Source organism: Varanus komodoensis, unplaced genomic scaffold (genome assembly GCF_004798865.1).
Source record: "Varanus komodoensis strain SLA01 unplaced genomic scaffold, ASM479886v1 scaffold35, whole genome shotgun sequence".
NCBI classification, from domain to species: domain Eukaryota; kingdom Metazoa; phylum Chordata; class Lepidosauria; order Squamata; family Varanidae; genus Varanus; species Varanus komodoensis.
In genome coordinates this window covers 9,100,127-9,121,451 of record NW_025335856.1, presented here as the reverse complement: position 1 = coordinate 9,121,451, position 21,325 = coordinate 9,100,127, and the positions used below count along the sequence as shown (strand labels likewise).

Sequence of the window (21,325 nt, the reverse complement as noted above, 5' to 3'; positions counted from 1 at the left end):
AGATGTGTTTGTGAGTACATGAAGTCAGAGGATGAGCAAAGACCAGATAGCTGCACGTAGCCTAGGTAGCTAACCATCCCATCTTTGTAGATCTGTGTCTTCATATGTTGAAGAATTCACTGTGTGGATGTGCAGAAAACGTGTGCAATGTGGTAAGGTCCTGTGGGTCAATTTATTCAGCCAAGTTTGTGTACCATGGGAACAATCATGAGCATGATATCTTCTCAGGACCATTTCACATGTAATCTTTCTTTTGGTATTCAAGACTTGAGTGGACATTCAGATGATCCAAGGTATGTTTCTTCCCAAGCATGGAATTCCTGCCAAAGCAAGTTAAATTGCAACATGACTATTTGCTTCACCATGAACACATCAACCTCTTTCTCATGAACACATCAACCTCCTTCTCAAGCTACATCTTAACAGCATGTAAACAAGCTTTAGGGCTTGCACCATCTCTGGTGGGACAACCAAGAGACTGGAAACTTGCACGTGTGTTTCCAGCTAAATGCACAAGTGCCATGCAGTGTTCCTGATAATGTACCAGACTAAAAATGATTTTTGTCCTTCTTTTCACATATTATGAAATATATGCTGATTTTCCCACAATGGCTCAACTGTTGGACAAATACTTTTTGTAAAGGAACCCCTGCATATAACTGCAACATGTGAATTGGACCATGATCTTGAACAGGAGAGATACTAACATGACTTAAATCCAAAATCCTGTCATCATTGCTTTGTGATCACCTACTTACCTTTTACAGGCAGGAGAATACAAAGTACTAGTGTGTAAATTGGCAGAAAAAGCTTCATTAACCTTATGTTTTGTGTTCTTATTTATATTTATCCATTTTCTTTTAATTAACCTCTTAGTATTGAACAGGTTGATTCCTTTGACCACATGATCTCAGCATCTGCAGTGTAGGCTTTCCATGATAACATCTGCCCCCCAGCAGCTATCTGGTCACCCTTGCCCTGCATAAACTGGGGCATTCAAGTCAACAGGATAGCAGGATAGCATTGATAAAACAAGCAATTTCATTCACAACCAAAACAAAGAGCAATGATTCATTATCAGTTTGTTAGCACTTGTGCCTTTCAAGGATTCTGTACTACAATATTCATATAAACCTGTTAACCTCCCCTTATGAGGTTACCTAAAGGAACACCTCCTATATGTTCCTACCTGGACCCTAAGATTGTTATCTGTGGTCCTCCTCCGTGAGCCCTCTCTGAAGGAAATTAGGAGGGTGGCTATGAGGCGAAAGGCCTTTTTAGTGGTGGCATCCTGATTTGGAATCCCCATAGAGGTTTGCCTGGTGCCCTTTCTGTACTCTGTTCTGCACCTGGGAAAAACCTTTTTATTTGCCCAATATTTTAATAGTTAAAAATAATTTTTAAAAATACTTATCATTTTATCTATTTGATATTTATTATATTTCATTGCTACTATATCCCTGGATTAATTTAATTTGTGGCTATTAGTCCTTTTTTGCTATTTTTTGCTATTTTTTGCTATTTTATTGACATTTCTATGTTTGAGCTAACATTATGGTTTTTATTGTATATATTGTCACGACTTTGTAAACTGCCCTGAGAGCCACTTTGCATAATGGACAGTGTAGAAATAAATAAATAAACAAATGCAGCTTTATCCGAGGCGAACCATTCTCAGTTCTCTTGTGACCAAAACTTTTCTAATTATACTGAGCTTGTATTATTATACTGAACTCTTGATTCCTAATTCCAGTTATAAAGGGCTAGTATCAAAGGAATGGAGGGGTGAAGTAATGAACTTTATCTTCGGCCATAGATCATCATGGCCAGTGGTAGCTTTTTATTTAGTATGTGAAGTTGTATGTACATCAGTCTAGTGCTTTCTGTATCTCTGTCACTGTTCAGATTTGTGTTGGGCTACACTAATAACTGGAATATTTTGACTGCAGTGCTTTTCTATTCAGATATTTTCCGGTATTCTGCAGTCAGTGATCTTGCCTCAATCATCTCAGTGTGCCTCGAAGTACATTATTATTTAAAACTATTTTGATCTTTTTTCACACAGCTATTAATTTTTGTTCAAGTGAATTCCTAAAGTGGGAGATTACCTATGCTATTTTGTAATATCAAGCACCTCCTTATTATGCTAGGTTCAAGTTTCTTAATGGAAAGTGAAATTACATTGATGTTGGCATCTCAGTTTCAATTACTAGCTGCCACTAAGGCCTAACCCGTGTATGTTGGCTATACTGCGTTCTTTGTCATTTTACTTTTGGCTATTTTCTCTAGTTTATGGAAATTAAGCTATTATCAGATCAGCTTTCTTTGGGGGTAGATTGATTGCTTTAAATAGAATTGTCTTGATAGGGGGAAATTGACCCATAAATTGCCACCATTGAAACAATGCAACATAGACGTGACAGATTTGCCTTGTGCTGAATGCTAAAGATGCATCTATCATTAGCACTGATGACAGCTTGCTTCCCCCTCTTGCCAAAAAAACAGTATCCATTTGCTGCAGAGCCATTGCTCATGCCACCCACCTCTTATGTGGGATGCAATGAATTCATACGAATACATCTGGGGAAAACAAGTTACTGTGCGTTCTGAATCAAAGAAGCCTAAATGTTGTAGCAGAGAAGCATAAACTGAGCTAAGGAAATCCATGTATGGCAAGTAGATTATATCGTATGAATTAAAGGGATTTGCGTTTCTGCGGATAATTTTGCTTCAGAGGACAAATTCTGTAAGAATGTGATATGTTGGCTAGCATTGTGGGTTATACAAGGAGGAAAGGCTATAAGAGACTTATAGAACAAAGCTGGATATATTCTCATTGCAAATGAGAAATGCCCACAATTTAGTCATGCTTGGTTCAGGAGTGATCTGGCATCTCCATTTAAAGGATCTCAGAATATTTGTGAGAAGAGTTTTACTGAAAGCTATAGCTTTTCTAATGCCAGAGGCCCTGAAGTTCATTGGATTAATTGAATATAAAGCAACCTCTTGTATGTTACTACTACTGTTACATTTCCCTCTAATGGGCCCTGTTGTTGTTTATGTAGCATGCACAGTTTCAAAAAAAAGTTACCATATTTAGATAAACAGAACAGTTAATATCTATAACCAAGGCAGAGTAGCAAGGATACACCAGTGAGTTAGCCCTCTTGATTTTAGCTCACCCTAAGGTCTTCTATTCCTTTAGATCAGGGGTCTCCTGAAATTTGAATGAACTAGATGTTGAAGCAGTTTGTCAGTTAATGTTTGGATAGTGCTCAGAAAATTTTAGACACTTTTTTTTAAGACCAAAAGCACTGTGTTCTTGTTTAGTGTTTCTTCTACCTGCTACACTTTGTTTCAGTATACTCTACTCCATGCCTCCTCTTCCCTAGTTTTCTATTTCCCCATCACCCCCAAGTTACCATTATTTAGCCTGAGTTGGCTCAGTCATGGCTGTGCTGTTTTGGAGTCTGTTTAAACATTTTTGGGGGTTTTTTCCTAAATAGTTTTTCTGCATTTCCAGACTCGGGGGTTAATAATTTCCTTTTGTTAATGTCTTCTCCTTTTTCGCTAGATAGCCATCCTAACACAGCTCCTGAGTAGTTGCTAGTATATATAACTAACTCCTCTCCGCACCAGCCATAAGCTAGGCAGGGTGATGAGGAAATCATATACACTAGTATTTAACTCAGGATAAGTTCAGTATTTATAATATTAAGTTTAATAATATTGCTCAATATCTATCTGCCAGAATCCCAACATTCCATCTCATTTTAGTGTGACCAAGAAACGCAGAAAGTGTTTATATGAAGGAGTGAAGTGCCAGATTGGGGACTTTAACCAGTGGGACCAAAACCTGTGTGCCACCTTTGTTACTATCCCAAACACACCAAAGGAATGCTGTAGCATCGCACACATCCTATTCCTTCAGGAGTATCTGCAAATATAGATGATTTATTGGTTTTTATTCCATGCAAACCTTGCCTGTCATAGTGATGGGAATTTTGCATGATCATGTAGTTTAAAAATGTGCAGCAGAGAATGCATTGGCTTAAGAATTTGCCAAACATGGGCACCCCTTTATAAATCACTTAACTACCTGAAGTAATTTCCCCAGTTATAACCATAAGTCCAACTTCAGTTTCTGCCCCACTAATGATATATCAATTCTACAGCCCAATACCACCTAGTTACTGTCATCCTGTCAAAGCCAGCAGCACCAGCGTTCTTTGAAACACTAAATGTGCTTGATGAATGAGAACGCAGAGAAAGTCGTGACCCAGTAGTCAATGAGGTTATAATCCTGTAGCACTTTCCAGCACTTCTGTTGCCCTGAAAGAATATTCTTGCTAAAGGCTCTCAGGAAATGCACTGACTTCCCCTCGAATACATACTGTGATAATTAAGCTGAGTGTGGGATGTAGCTTTTGTAGGCATTTGTGGAGCCGCTTCTAAGCACAATGAACCACTTTGATCTGAAAAACTGCATGACGACCAGCAGCATAATTTTATACAAAACTAGCCTCTCATTGTCATCCTGAAGTTCTTGTGAATAGTGAAAGAGTATTCGGGCCTTAACAGCAATAACAACGTTAATAGCAATACCCATGGTTCCTGTAGGGTGCCCAGTCCTGCGTGCCTGCTATGGTTAAATCAGATAAGTCCTTCAGTGTGCTGACGGTATGAACAGAAAAATGCTCTGATGTACAACGGTCACTTTATGACACCGAGTCGAGGACTGGTTATTCCCTTGTAAAGCTTCCATCCATTCTCAGGTCAGACTTCTTTCAAGGGTGCTTCATAACATACACTTTTTCCACGCTAATGTGGATGGGATGCTGCACAGTGTAGCATTATAACATATCACTATGCATCAGGGTGGACTTGATTTTAATCATGATTTAAATCACTAGTCAATAAGGCTAGATTTCAATCATGGTTTTGCATGCATGTCTCTCTTTTACACCTGCCATTATAGGTTTTCTCCTCCAAGGAAAGGACTATGAGATAAACCTCAGGCTATGTAGAAAAAGATCCAAAGATTCGTTTTCTGCTCAGAAGGTTTCACCTTCATTTTTACTGCTTGCCCTTCCCTCCTCGCACTTAGCTTCTTGTGCAGATCTGTTCCACTACCAATGATCTTTCATTCATTGAATATTTTGAAACTTGGCACTTAAGAGGTAGGGTGTTGATTCTGTGTACATAGATTTGCAAAGGAGCAATGGGATTAAGGTCTTTTTCTCAACTCTATGCTTATTTTATAACATTTTTGTTGTGAATAAGAGGCATGTGATCTCTACAGACACACATTCACAGTTTTGAGAACTGTAAACCAAGCATCTGTGACAATATCTTCAAGACAGAAGAATGGTTCAGTAATCTCACAGAAGCCTCTGGAAGAGCATGGCATTTGAATGGATTAATGGAATTCATTTACTCAAAAATGTAAACATTGCATGAATATACAGCCTCATGCTACATAATTAAAAACTAATCCTTTCATGATGAATAACTTCTTAAAGTATAAGGTATCTTAAACAGAAAACTGTCTTTAGGTAGGTTTTTTCCTCAAAAAGCATTTTTAAAAATCCAATTTAATAAAATCTAATGTTTTGATTAAAAAACATGGATTTTTATCCACCCTGTTAGGAACCAAAGATAACAGTATGATTTTCATATATGATGACATACAGAACTGTTCACAGTTTTCTCTTTGCTGCACTGCTCCACTTACCTGTCTTACAGGATTTGCCTGATTCTGAATAGGCCCCGTTCATCTTGTTGCCAGCTCTCAAAATCTCCGTTTTGGGAGATTGGCTGGCCCAAGCCCTGGCAGGCTGCTTGGATGGTCCTGTTGGATCAGGACATTTATTTTACCGATAAAAGTCATTCCTCCACTTTGGAATCTGTGCATTTCTGGCTTTTATTTCCATAGGTTTTGGAGATGGCAACGTCTATGATAGGAAAATGGATTGGTTTAGTGGGACTGTTTGAGTGGCTCTTCCACAGGAATTGCTGAGTTGTTGTAGGTGGAGTTATACATGAACAACTGCAAGGTTTGTGAACCACTGCAAGGTTGTGAACATGAACCACTGCAAGGTTTGCACAGGGTACATACTATCAGTGCAACTTTCATTTCTCTGGTTTCTTTGCTGAGATGATGATTCAAGTATTGCTTGCTCATTCCTCTTTTTTACTGGTTGCATTTATTCCAATGCAACACTAAGCCATTGTTTATGTTAATCATGGCTTGTTTGTCTTGTAGATGAGCAAACAATGCAGCTTGTTTCCTTCATTTCCATTTTGCCGGCTCTCAGAGCAGTTTCCTTTTCAGGTTGTTCTTGTCGAATTTCTCCATTTCAGGGCAGGCAGCATGACATACAAGCCCAGAGATAACTTATGGGTCTGGGTTTATCATGACAAAACATCTTTTGTAAGGCAACAGCAAAGCATGGCTTTATCTGAATATTTTAGATGGTTAATGTGGTTTGTTTGCAGGGATAAGTTTGGATACAACAAGTCAGATTTCAATAAACCACATCATTGCTTAAAGTGATGTGTGATCCAGTTGCTGTTACCTATTCAAGCATTAGAAAAGTAAGACATAAGGGAAAGGGGTAACTTACTGAAAGATCTTTCAACAGAACCTATTGCCTATTTTAGGAACTGGAAATGTCCCTGCATGTTGTTTTAACCTACTGCATCCTCAAAAGCTCAGGGCAGCTAACAGCTTTGTAAAATTTGGAATAGTAAAAAACCTAGAACATCAGCCTATACTGACCTTACAAGCACTTTATTCTCTGAAGGGTTCATTCCATCCAACTGCTAGGTAAAGCTATCCAATTTCATTTCAACTGATTTTTAAAAATCTAGCACAGCATTTAAAATTATCTCCCGTTTGGTCATTATAAAGACTGCCTCCATTCTCTCTATAATCCCCTAGTGAAAGTCCGGGATTGAGACATGTTTGCATAACAACTGGATTTAAAGTTTCCAAAATTGGGGGTTCAGTATTGTCTCATTTCGTATTTCTGCTTTGCTAGGAGCAGCACCAACCTTTGCAAACCCTAATTTAAATAAGCCCAGATCGCTTCTTTCTCACTTCATTTTGGGACTCTGAACATACATGCTTGGTATACATCCCCAGCCCTTGAAAGCTGAAATGGGAAAAAAAATAGTTTGTCAAATCTGCAACTCCACAGATTTTCAAGTGGATAGCAGCCACCAAAAACACATTGGAATGCCTCTTCTGTTTGAACTTGTCACCAATGATCAAGAGGCTGACCACAGAGACCACAACAGGACATAGCTTAAAAGTCACTTATTTACCCCTTAAATGGTAGTGAATCAGATATATTTTTCTGAATGCTCTACTTTTAGAGTTTAGATGGATAGGTACCAGAGAGAGGGAGGGAGGCCAGTTAAGCATTAGTGGCCTGTCCATGGAATCCAGCCCCTTTGAATTATTTTGGGAAATGCCTGTGTTAGTATAATTTAAGTACCATGTTAAGACTGCTTTATTAGTCAGGGTTTTTAATGGTTAAAATGTGATTTACTGTACTGCATTTCACCCATTCAGTGTTTACTGGATGATAACTCAGTGCTGCTGTTTTAATGGTAGCTCTTCATTCTTCATTGAGTCACATTTGTTTTCAGTTGTTTGCAGCATTTGTTCGGTGGTATTTTGTTCTTTAAATTTTAATAGATTTTTAATTGCTTTTTTAGTTGCACTGTAAACTGAAAAGTGGAACAGTGGCATATAGGTATTTAAATGATTAAATAATCAGCATTGTACCCAAGTATATCAAAAGGATCTTTGACACCTTTCACAGCAAGCATGTTTGCTGTATTCATATGTTCAATGTGTAGCACTGCAAGATATGAAGGAGAGATGCATGTTTTTAAACACATGGCAATTTTGGTGGACCTGGGAAGACCTAGTTGGTTATGGAGCTGCACGTCCATACCGCTGCTGCATACTGAAACTATATGTGCTTTCCACATCAGTTGCAAAATAGGATTTTTCCTTGGTGAAGGTTTCCTTGCTAACAATGCTATCCTATGCATGTCTACTTGAAAGTAAACCCATTGAATTCACAGGAACTTACTTTCAGGTAAATATGTAGGATTGCAGCTTGAGCCGTCATTTCCTTTGTGTCAAAGACTGCATTCTTGCAGTTACAAATAAAAGTAATATAGAGAATGAGCAACTCAAGAATATGTTAAAATGAATCATATAGCTCCATCACAGTACTAATTTTCTGATTCCTAAAGAGATTAGATTTAAAGCCAAGTTTATGGTAAGGCTTTGTTTGTTTGTTTATTACTCATAAGCTCCAACTTTTTGAAAGAAAAATGGTTTCTCCATATAATTGCTACTTGCTGTGGTGATAAAAATGGCAAAAAGACCATTTTTCATTCTCGGGTTCAGACTCCTTCAGTTCAATATATGTCTGAGCAGATTTATTTTCAAACAAAATTTCTCAGAATAGAAATTGAAGGTTGGTAAAGTCAGTACCTGAATCACTGCCAGGGCAGCTTAGTCCATACTAGGTGCTTTTGAAAAGGATTTCCTAATGCATTTATCTTTCCCCCAGTATCTGCACTGGTCTTTCATCTCTTTCAGTGGTCTCAGTTCATTCATCACTGAAACAGATAGTACACTTCTGTATTTGCAGACATTGTGGAGTCTTTGTTTACTGCACTGAAGAGAGGAAAGCCGTATGGCTTCATTGTGACCCAGGGCACCATGCCAAAGTATTACCGCCTTCTACTAATCTTTAATTTCAGCATTTCTATAGTACCCCTATCCAAAGCCTTCCGGCCTTGCCATTTACAATGCCAGTTGACCTAGAAAGAAGTAACCTTTAAAAAATGAGGGTTACTATCTTTTTCTTCCCCCAACAATACCCCTAGAACAGAGGTATTGTGGGGGAACAGGGCAGCTTAATTGACCGCAGATTTCAAGAGCTCCCCGCCACACCTGAAGTAGATGGAGAGCTATTGTGCTCAAGGGCCATAGGGAGCCTTCTGCCACTGTCTTCCAGGATGAACATTCTAGCATTTGTAAGAGCAGCCTGGACCGATCCGTTGGCCACAGGGGTGGCCGCAGGGAACTTTCATCTTCCCTTGCTGCCAGGCAAAGCACTGAGAAGAACATTGTGACAAAGAACCTGAGCCGTCATTTGCCATTTCTCTCTCTCCTTCCAATCCCTTCTCTTGGTTAGTGATGTTTAGATTGTACGACTGAGGACAGTATTGTCTTATTACTGGTCTTTGCAAACTGATCTGGGAGCCTCTTGGCTGAAGAGTGGATGATGATGATTTATGAAGGTTTAAAGCAGGAAGGGGGGGATTCGCTTCTGCTTTCACCACCCGTGGCCTAGAAACATTTACGATTTCTTCTTGCCCTCCTAAATGTAGTTTAATTTTTTATCCACCCACTCTTTTTCCAGATCAGTACAAAAGCAAACAAAGACATTTTTAAAAAGGAGGGGTACGGGTGATTTGTACAAAATACTTTTTAACAGAGCTGGGCTACAGCAGTGGGTTTCTATATCTGAATTTTGAGCTGGAGCTCATACTTGAAGTGCTATAGGCAGAAAATGTTCTGTTTAACAAGGAAAAGGCAGTAGACCAGGAACCGCAATGCAAACTTCACCAATCCAAAGCATCACAGGGACCAACAATATATCTGTACTGCAACTGATTACAGCAATAGAAAATTCTGAAAGCCATAGAGTATTTGTGAAAAGAAATAGGGCTTTCTTCTTTTCATATCCTTTTACTTCTTCACCTGTGGATTTTTAAAATTACAGAACTGATAAGCCAAGCTTTCTCAATAGGCCAAGCATCTTAATAGGATTCTGCATTTTACACCTTTCATTTCAAATACTCTTTCAAATCTTATATATATGATACATGCTTTAGTTCCCCATCATCCTTCCTTTGAACTAAACTTCAAGGGTTAGGAATATTGTTTTTGTACTGGGTCCATAAGCAAGCTCTTGGAACTAGTAATACGGGATCTAGTTAAAAATACATCTATGTCACAGATACAGTGTGAAAACAGAAGATGGGAAAACATCAAAAGAAGAAAGCTGACCTTCTGGCACAATTCAGAAAGAGAAGGGGGAAAGAATGAATGGAAGAGGGTCACGTAGTGAAATTCTTTGCTAACATCTGGAACACTTAAAAAAATGGTTAAAAGATCAACCATCATGATTTTTTAAATAAACTCTGGGTAAGTTCAAGAAAGAAGCCCTGGTATTCTGAAAAAAGCACATGATCGCATGTCACAGCATTTTGTGTTTAATAATCATTATATTAGAGCATTTCCCCTAAGTGTTCCAAACTCTTCATATGTATACTTGGTATACACGTAAAATCCTTAGTGACCACCCTGTAAGGGAGAGCAGCATTTTTGTATATGCGAAACTGGGCGTCCTAAGTGAGATCATGGCTGAGATGGGATTTCAACACTCTCAGCCCCTGTGTCAGCCTCTGGAATGCACCTGGTTGGGGACACCTCCGCCGTTGGTTTCCTTTCTGAACTGCACTGATGTGTAAGTCAGAGGCCATAAGGCTTTGGGCGTAATTCAACGCATATTTAGACAGAAAAAGGTCCTGCAACTCTCAGCATTCCTCGGCTGAGAGTTGCTGCCTTTGGAATGTTGGCAGTTGTAAGACTTTTTGTGTCTACATATGCATGGAATGGCACCCTTAAGGATTTGAACAAGCTTAAGTGGCAACATAAAGTGCCAATGCTATGTGTGCGTGTCATGCAACTGCGCAATATGGGGTTATTTTTCACTCAGCATAGTGCAGTAGCAAGAGTTAGAATTGGATTAGGGTAGTACAGGTATAGGTCCACCTATACCTGGGGAACAGGTATAGGTCCACCCACATTTCCCTCCATCGTGAAGCTTGGGCTTGTGGGAAGTCACTGCATCTTAGCCTAACTTACATCATACTGTAAAGCCAAAAATACTACTGTGACTTGTTTGGAGGAAGGGTGTGGTACAGACATAATCAACCACAGAAGGAGATGCTGAAGCATGCTCCCAAGAAAGCATTACACTGAATTAAAAACATATTTTTCTTGACATGCAAGGAATGTGTGGGCTTTCTCTTATGGCCTAGTATATTGTTTTCACTGCCTTCTGTCAGCGTTGCTTCACTTTCCTACTCCAGGATGATGACACGCTTTTGCATCCTCCTGCTGCTCGCCTGGCTTTCTAATGGCAGAGCATCTTTTCATGCTGACATTCCCTCGCTCATATCACACCCACGCTGCTACCTTGCTGTACGATGCTTGCCTCAGGGATGCTGCAGATATGCAAGGGATTGGCTGATGCCATTGCATCGCCCTCACATTGCAGTAAGGCTGCATGCGTTTCTTCTGACACAACACAAGCTGTCACCTACATACTGCTGTTGATGTTGCGTGTTTTGCAGTGGTAGCTGTCAAGTGCCTGCCTGCTGTATGAAAATAAAAAGGGAAAGGAGCACAAATGATCTCGACAAGGACAGTGTGGAGATAGAACAGATAATTCTCTACAGTGTGTGCTGACTGGCAGAAGGGGCGAATTCTAAAACATTTAGAAACCTGAGAAAATAAAGCATTTTAAGGCAGCGTTACAGCATTTTAGCTGCTTACAAAACAGTTGCGTTCCTAATCTCTGCTTTAAGGCTCTATGTAGACTTAACTTCGCTGCTGCAATATAGGGCCATGTCAGTTAATGAAAACCATTTTGAAACCATTGGTCTGTGAAATAATTGTTGTTTCTATATTCCACCATTTTCCCAGAAATCCTATAACAACCCCAAAAGAGCCAGTTTCTGGTACTCATGTATGAAATATATGGAACTAGCACATAACTGGCATTTTAAAAAAGAAAAATAAGTAGTATGTGCATAAAAAGGATCCATGTTGAGGTAACCCAAACCATATTGAAACCAGTGGGACATTAAGTAACAATGGATTATGAACTTAAGTGGCATGGGTTCTGGTGACTCCACTCTGACACTGTCTAGATCCAAGCCAGTATCTCACAGCCCTCCTTTTTAGCCATGGAAGTTCTGCACGCCTTTTCTTTGTTTCTGAAACGTTCCCAGACATACTCCATTCACCTCCAAACTTATTCCAGGCCATAAGAGCGTTTGTTTTTGCAAGTGAAAGGTTTCTTCAGAAACCTACTTCTCTTTTCTGTGCCTGATGTCATGCAATATGCATATGTGGCTTTTGACTATGTGCAGATAGGATCTGAGGGGCAGTAGGAAGGTTTATATTTTGATGATGTTTCTCTCAGATAGTATCAGAGTTAGTGCCCTGGGGAACAGGAGGGGAATGGATGGTTCAGTAAGCACCTCTGTTTGTGTCTGAGTGATCAGTTGCTCCTTGTGTCACTTGATCTTTTCAGGACTGGTAAAAGTAGCACCATCTTGCAGCCATTTCCAGTGATGCTGCAATGCAGTAGATCAGGCTGGCGGCTTCTTCTGTGCTGATGTATTGCAAGCTGCTTCTGTTGCACAAGAAACAAAGGGCTTAAACCAGGTTGCCTGAGTCCCCAGTTTAGCCCACTAGAGTTTTATAGATCCCCCTAAAATAGTATTCCTAACATAAGTACTGAGTTGGGTGGAACTCCATTCAGCTAATGGCTTACGGCATTCATTAAATTCCAGTTGTCTTAGTGGAAAGACAGAAAAAAATGTTTATCTTGACAGTGTTAAATCTGTTGCTGTTTCATCACTCATTTGCTTTTTTGTATATATTACCCCAAGATCCTCCAACAATGTAGCATCTACAGATAGGTGTTGTTTTCCAGCTTTCCATTCCAGACAGAAAATGTTTTTTTGAAATGCAGATATTCAAAAGCAGTCTGTCATATGATACAAGAGACTTTGGTCAGGAATAAAAGTAAAAATACCGGACGGATACTCTTGGGCACACCTTACATGGTCCTCTGGACCCCAGTGACCATTTCTTGGCATATTGAGATCAGTATCCTTGGTTTTGCTTCCAATGTTTTTCCTTACTTGTAATAACGCCTTGGCATGTTGAAATTGGTATCCTCGGGTTTACATGACATGCTTCTGCTAGATCTGCCCTATTTCAAGGGAGTGTCCATAATTCCATGTCCACAGTGCTCTAATGCCATAAACCAAAGCAGATGTCTCTTATTTACCAGCGTGTGAACTTCATAGCAGAGTACCCTACCTGTGCAGTGTCCTTTACTGTTTGGCAGACTAGAATCTATTCCTAACCCCTGGATATTGAGACGAAAACAGCTTCTGGCATCATAACATTATATACAACCAAATAATGTAAAGAAATCAGCATTGTGTTGTTTTCAGACACTGATGCAGTGTTGATTTTTCTACTGTTCCTCTGAGGGGCATTATTGTTTGTCTTTCCTGCATTATTGATTTGAGTCTTCTGTGAAAATCCTGTTGAAAAAATGTACCAACTTGGAGTCTGCAGGACTATTGAAATGCTGGCATGATGAATAACAGACACATTCCTTGTTTTTCCCCTCCCCCTTTAATTACAAGCCAAATGCTATTATGTAGGCATAAATTATGTCTAAAAATAATTTGCATTTAAAATTCAAATAGATGGAGGAGTCAGTGAGGAGCCTTTTGCTTTCTTTCTTGTTCATTGGCAAGGGTTGCTAACTATTAGATCAGCTCAGCCAGCCAGTCAGTATAAAATAAAGTTAATTGGACTTGCTGAAAATCAAATGGCCTCGGCCTTGCACTAATTCCTAAGTCGGTGATTTAATAATGACACTGGAGACGGAGGACTGGAAAGGTGCTGAATGACTGCCTGAACCAATCAGTAGAGCTGTAAATTACCCTTCTGAGAATTCCCACTGGCAGATTGAGACGCTTGGTTAAAATCACAAGGGGTAGATAAAGCTGTACATGGAACCAATTTGTCAAGATTCCTGAGCCTACGTAAATTGGAATTTAAGCTTCATTTTTAATCTCTGTCTTTCTCAGCATTTCAGATGCCAGGAGGGACTGCACATGCAGGGTCAGGAAGATGAGCCCTTGATAAGCAGAACTGGTTAAATGATGAAATAGAAAATTAAAACAAGTCAATTAGGAACTGAGGGCTCCTTTGTGTGTGTGTGGAGGGGTGTCATTCAGGGCCAGTGTGGATGCAACAATTCTTGCTTATGTGATGTCCTTTAAAAGGCATCTAATGAATCAATGCATGGGAAAGTTATTTTGGAATGGGTAATCTACACATCTTCCAAAAATCGACCATGGGTGTGAAATGCTGCATACATTCAGCTCTGTCTTTTAAAATAGGGTAAGTTTGGTTATATTGGAATAATTTGCTCAATGCAGTAGCACAAAAGTGCTTATTACAAGCCTACCAGTTGCTTCCTGCTAACCTGTGAGCTGCAGACTTTACTGCATGGAGCGCCCCCTCCTGGACAGCATAATAGCAAGTGTGTCTTGAATTTCAATGAAAATCTTTGCATTCACTGGAAATTAACTTTGACTTGGGGAAGAAAACCGATGGGCCAAAAAGACGTATTTTCAAGGGATATACTGTGAAAAGTGGAATAATTTTGTATCTATTTTGGCTGTGACAGCTCTAAAACATTTTGTATCCTCCTAAATATATATTGCATTCTGAATCCAGCAGTTTAGAAATGAAATAGGCTTCCAACATGTGAAATCAGGAGTCACTTGTCTCTAGTGGGCATGTCTGATGCTTTTATGTACCCTTTCTAAGATGGAAATCATTATATTATTGGTGATTTGAGGAAATGGGCTAGGGCCAGGACCCCTGGAGACAGGAAACAATGGTGGAGCCTCATGGAGAATTTTAGAGGCTGGATTCGGCCCTCAGGCCTGCACTGGGAAACTGTATGGGTTGCATTTTTATTTGTACTGATTTTGCCACATGTTGAATAAGGAAGCTTCATGGATTCCTTTGTACCAGATTTCAAGACTACTGGAATGTATTCAGTTCATTGACACCATCTTCTTCCATTTTTTCTATAGCCATGGTACAGAAGATTACATCATCTCAAGACATAACAGACAGATGAAATTATTCAGAAAAGCTCAATTTGAATAATTTGTTATCACTTCATGGAGCCCCACAGCAGTGATGATGTGAACTTGAAAGAAGAAACTGCACAGGTTTGGTCTGAATCAGCTGAGCAGGAACAGAATGCTGCTCAGGTGACTAGTGGCTACATGATTTTATTGTTCATTTTCCTGGACCCATGTACGACTATGGCTTCTTCTCAATAGCTTAACATGCTTTTTAGAGAAGGATTTTATGTGGGGGAATATCACTGGAAATATAAGAACTTTGCTGTTGGATTTTTGCATGATATAAACATTTACCTGAATCTTAAGTTTCCCTAAGATTGTAGATATGCAAAAAAGAAAGGCCTGCTTGAGCTTTGGCATAATTTGTCATGTTTTCCACACCTGCTATCTAAATAATCATCCACCGTTAGGTCCTGACTCCCAATTCCCAGTTACTTGCTTTCTAGATCTGACATGAGGGAACCTGAGTTAAATTAGACCAAGGGGTACTTCACATATTTTCTCTTAATGTTAACTCATGTCTTCCAGATCACAGTCAGAAAGCAGAAGTAAACCAAGTCTACCATGTCAGAGGTGCTTACACAGAAGAAGTTAATAAATACATTATCAGCAGGCAAACCAGCTTAATTGGCACTATAAAAAGCCATTTAAGATGGACACGTAGGATCTAATCTGATTTGGTCCAATATTAGAGTTGCTGCTTCCCCCTCCCCTCTTAGAAGCCTTGTACTTTTAACAGCTGCATAACAACATAGGCATTGTATTGGCACAGTTCCCCCATCACTGCACTTTTATGTCAGCAGCTAGAGCTTTGTGCAACATGAAGCTGGAAAAAGAGGCACACAGGGTTTTTTTTAAGAAAGCAAGAACTTAGCTGTAATTTCACACATGGGAAAAATTGATTTCTATTCAAATACTGCACTTTAAGTGGGTTTTGAATTGGACTGTTAGTGATTTATTTCCAATGTCCCATTTTATATGAAAGTATAGTATTTTGGGTTTAGCATTTGTATTTGAATGTGCTTTATTATTTCTATGCCATTTCTGCATAGATTAGACCATTGTGGATATACTTTTGAAAATGGTGTTCCATGCATTCTTACACAGAGACTTCTTTATGTTTATTCTCTACCCCTCCAGGTCCACTTTGTCCCTGAAGGTGGAACTGTGGCTCAGATTGTGTACAGTGATGATCAGGACCGCCCTTCGCAACAGGTGGTCTATACCGCTGATGGCACATCTTACACCTCAGTCGATTCATCGGAACATACACTGGTTTACATCCATCCTGTAGAAGCCACTCAGGCATGTGTCATCTCACAGCACTATTTTTGCCTACTCATGGCTGCAAAGAGAATTAATTTCATTCAGGACCAGGGCCAGCTGCCTACCAAGCCATGTGAATGCCTAATAGCTCTCAGCTGTGCATAATCATCTAACCATTGGTGAAGGGGGAGTTCGGACTGTTAATTCTAAATGAGAGTGCAGATGTTGTAATCAAAAGCTGCGGGTAGGCTGTTGAGTACGAAGCCCAATCCATCTTGTCCATCTGAAACTGAAAAAATTAAGCCTATTTTTTCCTTCAAAAAACAGCATCAGAATTGGTGTAGAGTGTCAAGTCATCTGTATTCTAGAAAATAATAGGATTCTTCATCCTTTCTTACATCATTATTTGTGTAGCGAGCTTCTGGTAGCTAATAATAATCATTGGATTCTTGAAACTTGTATGTTTCTAACAATATGTTAGAATATAGTCTTTTAATGTATCAGATGTATTGCTTTAGGAAAGTGGTTTTCAAATATTCTAACTTTTTGGATTATTTCCCACACTGATTAGTTTGGCAAGGAACCCAAGAAGAACAGTAGTAGTTAGCTGCCTTATTAGTCATCACTGATTTTCTAATTGAGGACCCTCTAATAAGCTTCTAAGGAAACCCAGAAACAATGTCTGAAAACCATAGTCCTAGACAAACCATTTAGACTCTGGTAACACCAGCCTACTAATTTTTCAAACCCCAGTTCATGCTCTACAGAATAACTTAGGGCCATCATTCTCACTCTTTCAGCTCCTGTGTCTCACTTTTCCTGATCCCAACTAATTCCATTTGGGCTAATTACTGTGCCTTTTTGTAAGGTTTTCTTTGTTCTTTCCACTTGACCTGAATGGACGTACAGGATCTTGCTACTTGCTATTACCTCCTTCATTCTATCCATCAGTCCATAAGAAATGCCAACAATCAGCCAAGCCCCAGAAGCTCTATAATGCTTTCTAAATGAAAGCTGCTGTGTCAGTGTAGAATTACCATCTCACACTGTTGAAGAGGATTGTTGGCATATTGATCAGGACCAGGAGAGTACATTTCCATATCATGTACGTCCTCTTGAAGGATTCACATCACATGAGTGGGAAAAGAGGCCATACTGTATAGCCCTACTGGTGATGTTGCACAGGTGACATAGCCGCCACCTCTGTCATTGCACATGGCACAAATGTTTGTCCTTCCTTCTGCAGACATTGAAAAAGATGCAGAAATGCCAGGGTGGGGCATTGGGGTAGGCTACCTGATGTGGGTCCATGAGAATGATAAAGCAAGTTGGATTTTGAATGCCTGAATAAATAGATAGAATATTGGAAAGAGTTTATTGTTGTAGCCAATGCCATTGGTATTGCAAAAATGAAAAGAAATGGGTTGTTTATCCAATGCCACTTCTCTGATAGAAAAGTTGGGCCTCAGGTCAGCCAAACAGAAATGTGATCCTTTTAATTGTGCTTTATTATTTTGTGCAGACTCTGTTTACAGACCCATCCCAAGTGGCTTATGTTCAGCAGGATGCAGCTACACAGCAGGTAAGCCCAGCTATTTTTGTTAATCTTGGGCAGATCTGTGGAGATTTTCTTTTCCTAGAGGCAGGTTTCACTGCTGTACTTTGTATCTCACCCTCATTATTCCAGTTGTTCCTGAGATGATCTTTTTTCTTCCTTTCTTTCTTCAAAGCCATTGATGATCATGATGTACAAACCCAGTTTATTTGTTTATTTGAAAACATTTTAGCTGCTTTTAGGGGCTGCACCTTCAAAAGCTACACACAAAAGGAGCGGGTCAATAGAAATAGTATATATAAAGTAGTCAGTTGATTGCACAATAGCCAGTGAGGCTACATCAAACTCAAAACAAAACAAGATATATAAAATGTCAACAAACAAAAAACTCAGATTAACATACTAATAGAATAAAAGAACATTTGGCTGACCACTGATGCCTAGATTATATATTAAAGTTAACAATCAATTAAAATAGATCAGTGAAACAGTAAATGACATATTGGGAAAAATAAAATGCTTACTCTTCCCTACAGCTAACTTAACAAATTTAACAACATAATAGTCACAAAATAATCTCTCCCATCCAATAGGAATAATGTTCTAAAAGGTTTTATTGCTAGTACCAACAATAAAGGAGTCATTCCTCAAATCTCAGTGTAAGAGGTACTCCAAAAGCAAAATATAAAACAGAAATGTGCACAGCTCTTAAAATCTGCTGTGGTCATGCAGTCTATATGTATTGAAACAGAAGGTTTTTAGGGCCTATCTAACCATAAGCACTAAGGAAGGCTAGGCATAAGCACATTGGAAGGGAGTTCCACAGTGTTGGCACCATTGCTGATAAGGTCCTGTCCCTTATACCCACCAACTTTATCTCTCTGAAAGGACCCATCTTGCCATGTTTGACCAGAGATGATAGTGGAACAAGAAAAAATATACCAGTGATGGTGTACGTTTAAGGCATTGATGTTTTCATCACACCTCCTTTGTCTTCTTGAAAAAAACCTCATCTATCTCCAGCCTTAGCCATACAGTCACGGACAATGCAAAATTGAGTAAATGCTCTTATTCTGGCCAGTTAAAAGGCCAACTAGCACATCAGTGACAAGTCCCTTAGCATTAGGAATGTTAGGAAGATTGTCTAACCCAGGCCTGCTCTTCTGAAATATAGGACAATGTCTTTCATTTAAATGGCAAAATGAAACCCATTTGATCATTTTATTCATACTCCCACACAGTTTAGGAGATAACTTCATTTCCTCTTTTATACTGTCAGAACTTTTTTCACGTTTGTATTTGAGATACAACTGTAAAGGCTAAAAATTCCAATTACTTGCTGATGTGTCTGAGGTATATAGTCCTGGTTTTCTGCGTGATGTGCTCACTAGTGTGAAATTGACTAGGAATAGCATGAAATTGAGGGCTAGGGGATGTGAGGATTGGAGGATGCGAAGAGGTGAGGATGCATTTCTTTGAGAAGTGCTAGCTTCTAATTTAATCTCCTTTGCCATTGGAAACCGAATGATTTAAGGTGGCAAGCTTGTGATCCTTTTTTAGTTTTAAACCACTATATAAAAGACAATTGTGTGGAAGTAGTAAGTGCAAACCATTTCATAGCTCTGTTAGTGGATTATAAAATGAGGTAATAAATTTCACTTTGATATTCTAAAAACTGCTAGAACAATCGATATTTAAGCCAGCACACGTTGGAAGACACTAACAATTTTTGCACAAGACTTCATGAATTAATGGTTTGGTTCTTTAGATCCTACGTGCACTCTGTGGCCTGGGTTATTTCACCCATGGGTTGTGCAAATGGCACATGGTGTGTTAACCACACAGAACCCAAAAATAGATCCCATGGTTTGTCGTTGAGTTCGTAACAATCTGGGCTGTTTTGGGTTGTTTTGCCAAACTACAGAGACAGCAGGCAAGAGTGGTAAACAAACAAAAACCAACCAAGCTGCTCTTCATGGCAGTAATGCAAGGCAAAAATTCATTTGGTTATGGGGACAGAGTCGGCAAAGGAAGAGGGAAATAATCAACCCATAGTTCATTCAACTGTCTGTACATGAGCTAAATCATACATGTATCAAACCATACATGAGCTAAATAAGCCACAGGGTAGTGTTATGTGCGAACCAGGTCCCTGAATAAAGCATTCAGATTCGGACAGTTTTGAGACTGAAGACTTCCTCCCGACATTCAAAGGAGGCAGGAGGGCTTGGCTTGCAGTCATACTAAGAGAAAGAGAAGCCTAATGGACTCTTATGATAATTGCTAATCTCTCTCATCTAATCTCCCCTGCTCCCCAACTGGTAGAGGGATTAGCTGAATGAGATAAATGGAGTGTCTCTTTCCTTTTTAGTGTGACTCCCACCGAGTCATCTTCAGATTTCCTTGACTGCCATATGTTGGGAGGAAGCCTTCCAAATTCTCAAAAGTCAGAACTTGACTGCTTTCACATGGTAAGTATACTGTGTAGCTAAGCTGTTTGTCCAAAACTGGAAAAGTGGGAGCACTAGCCAAAAGAAGAATGGATGATGTTGCATCTTTTCCCTGTTCACCTGCTGTACTTTCTGGTTCTGCCTCCTTCCCAGTAAATCAAATTACTGACCTTACAGGAAGCAAAAGACCCATTTGGTAAATGTTATTGATCCAGTCTGTGTTCCAAATCTGGTTCATTTGTTCAGGAACTAAGATTTAATAAATATGTCTTCAGTAAATCAGCTCTTTTGCCTGAAAAGCAACAGAGTTGGCAGATGTATTACCTGCACGGAACCCAACAATTTCCTAGGGAAGAAAAGTGACTATCCTTTGTGCATCCCTTCTGAGTATCAACTAGCACAGGTGGAGTGTTGAGTTCCCCCCATCAACTGTGCCCCTCTCTAGCCCCAGAAAAGCTGCTTTCAAGAATCTGGAACCTCTCCTAGGTTTGTGTGGAGGGAATGTGTGATTCTTTCAGTTTCTAAAATGGTTTCTAGCCAGAATTTCTAATATAACCTAGTGAAGAGTTTGACACTGTATTGCCAAAAAGGGAATAAACACCGATCACACTTTAGAAGGTATATATAGTACAAAGAAGCAGAAAGCAGCACTGTCTAAAGAGAAAGTTAAAATGATGTGGAAGGAATTGAGGAACAGTCATCAACGCATAAGAAAATTGTTCAGATACCTTAAAATTAGGAGCAAAGAGAAAGGCTATGATAAAAGAGTGTAGGGAGAAAGGCTGTCCAATTCTAGCTAAGTCATCAAAACTAAATCTAATTCGGGGTAAGGTGGTATTAATGTTTTAGGTGGAAAAAGAAATCTAGGAGGACAGAAAACATTAATGTTTCTAAATTTGGCTAAAGAATGTTTGAAAAGCGTTGTCAGAGAGAAAGGAAAGATGATAACAGCAGAAAGACTTTGTACAAGAGA

The 21,325-nt window shown here is 39.3% G+C and overlaps 1 protein-coding gene across 3 annotated transcripts in view; it reads left to right on the top strand.

Annotated features, from left to right (window-relative positions):
- The window catches only part of PRDM10 (PR/SET domain 10), a 64,303-nt gene that overhangs the window by 2,765 nt on the left and 40,213 nt on the right, over nucleotides 1-21,325 (top strand). For 2 of the 3 annotated variants that reach the window (XR_006415618.1, XM_044439565.1), the window contains exons 2-4: nucleotides 15,025-15,207; nucleotides 16,222-16,386; nucleotides 17,870-17,929. Coding sequence is in view for 2 of the 3 variants with exons in the window: in XM_044439565.1 (XP_044295500.1) it covers nucleotides 15,115-15,207; nucleotides 16,222-16,386; nucleotides 17,870-17,929 (318 nt within the window). In the remaining variant the exon portion in view is untranslated. Of the gene's footprint in view, nucleotides 1-15,024; nucleotides 15,208-16,221; nucleotides 16,387-17,869; nucleotides 17,930-20,284; nucleotides 20,374-21,325 lie in introns of those variants that run through there. The other variant, XM_044439567.1, reaches the window with a different exon arrangement.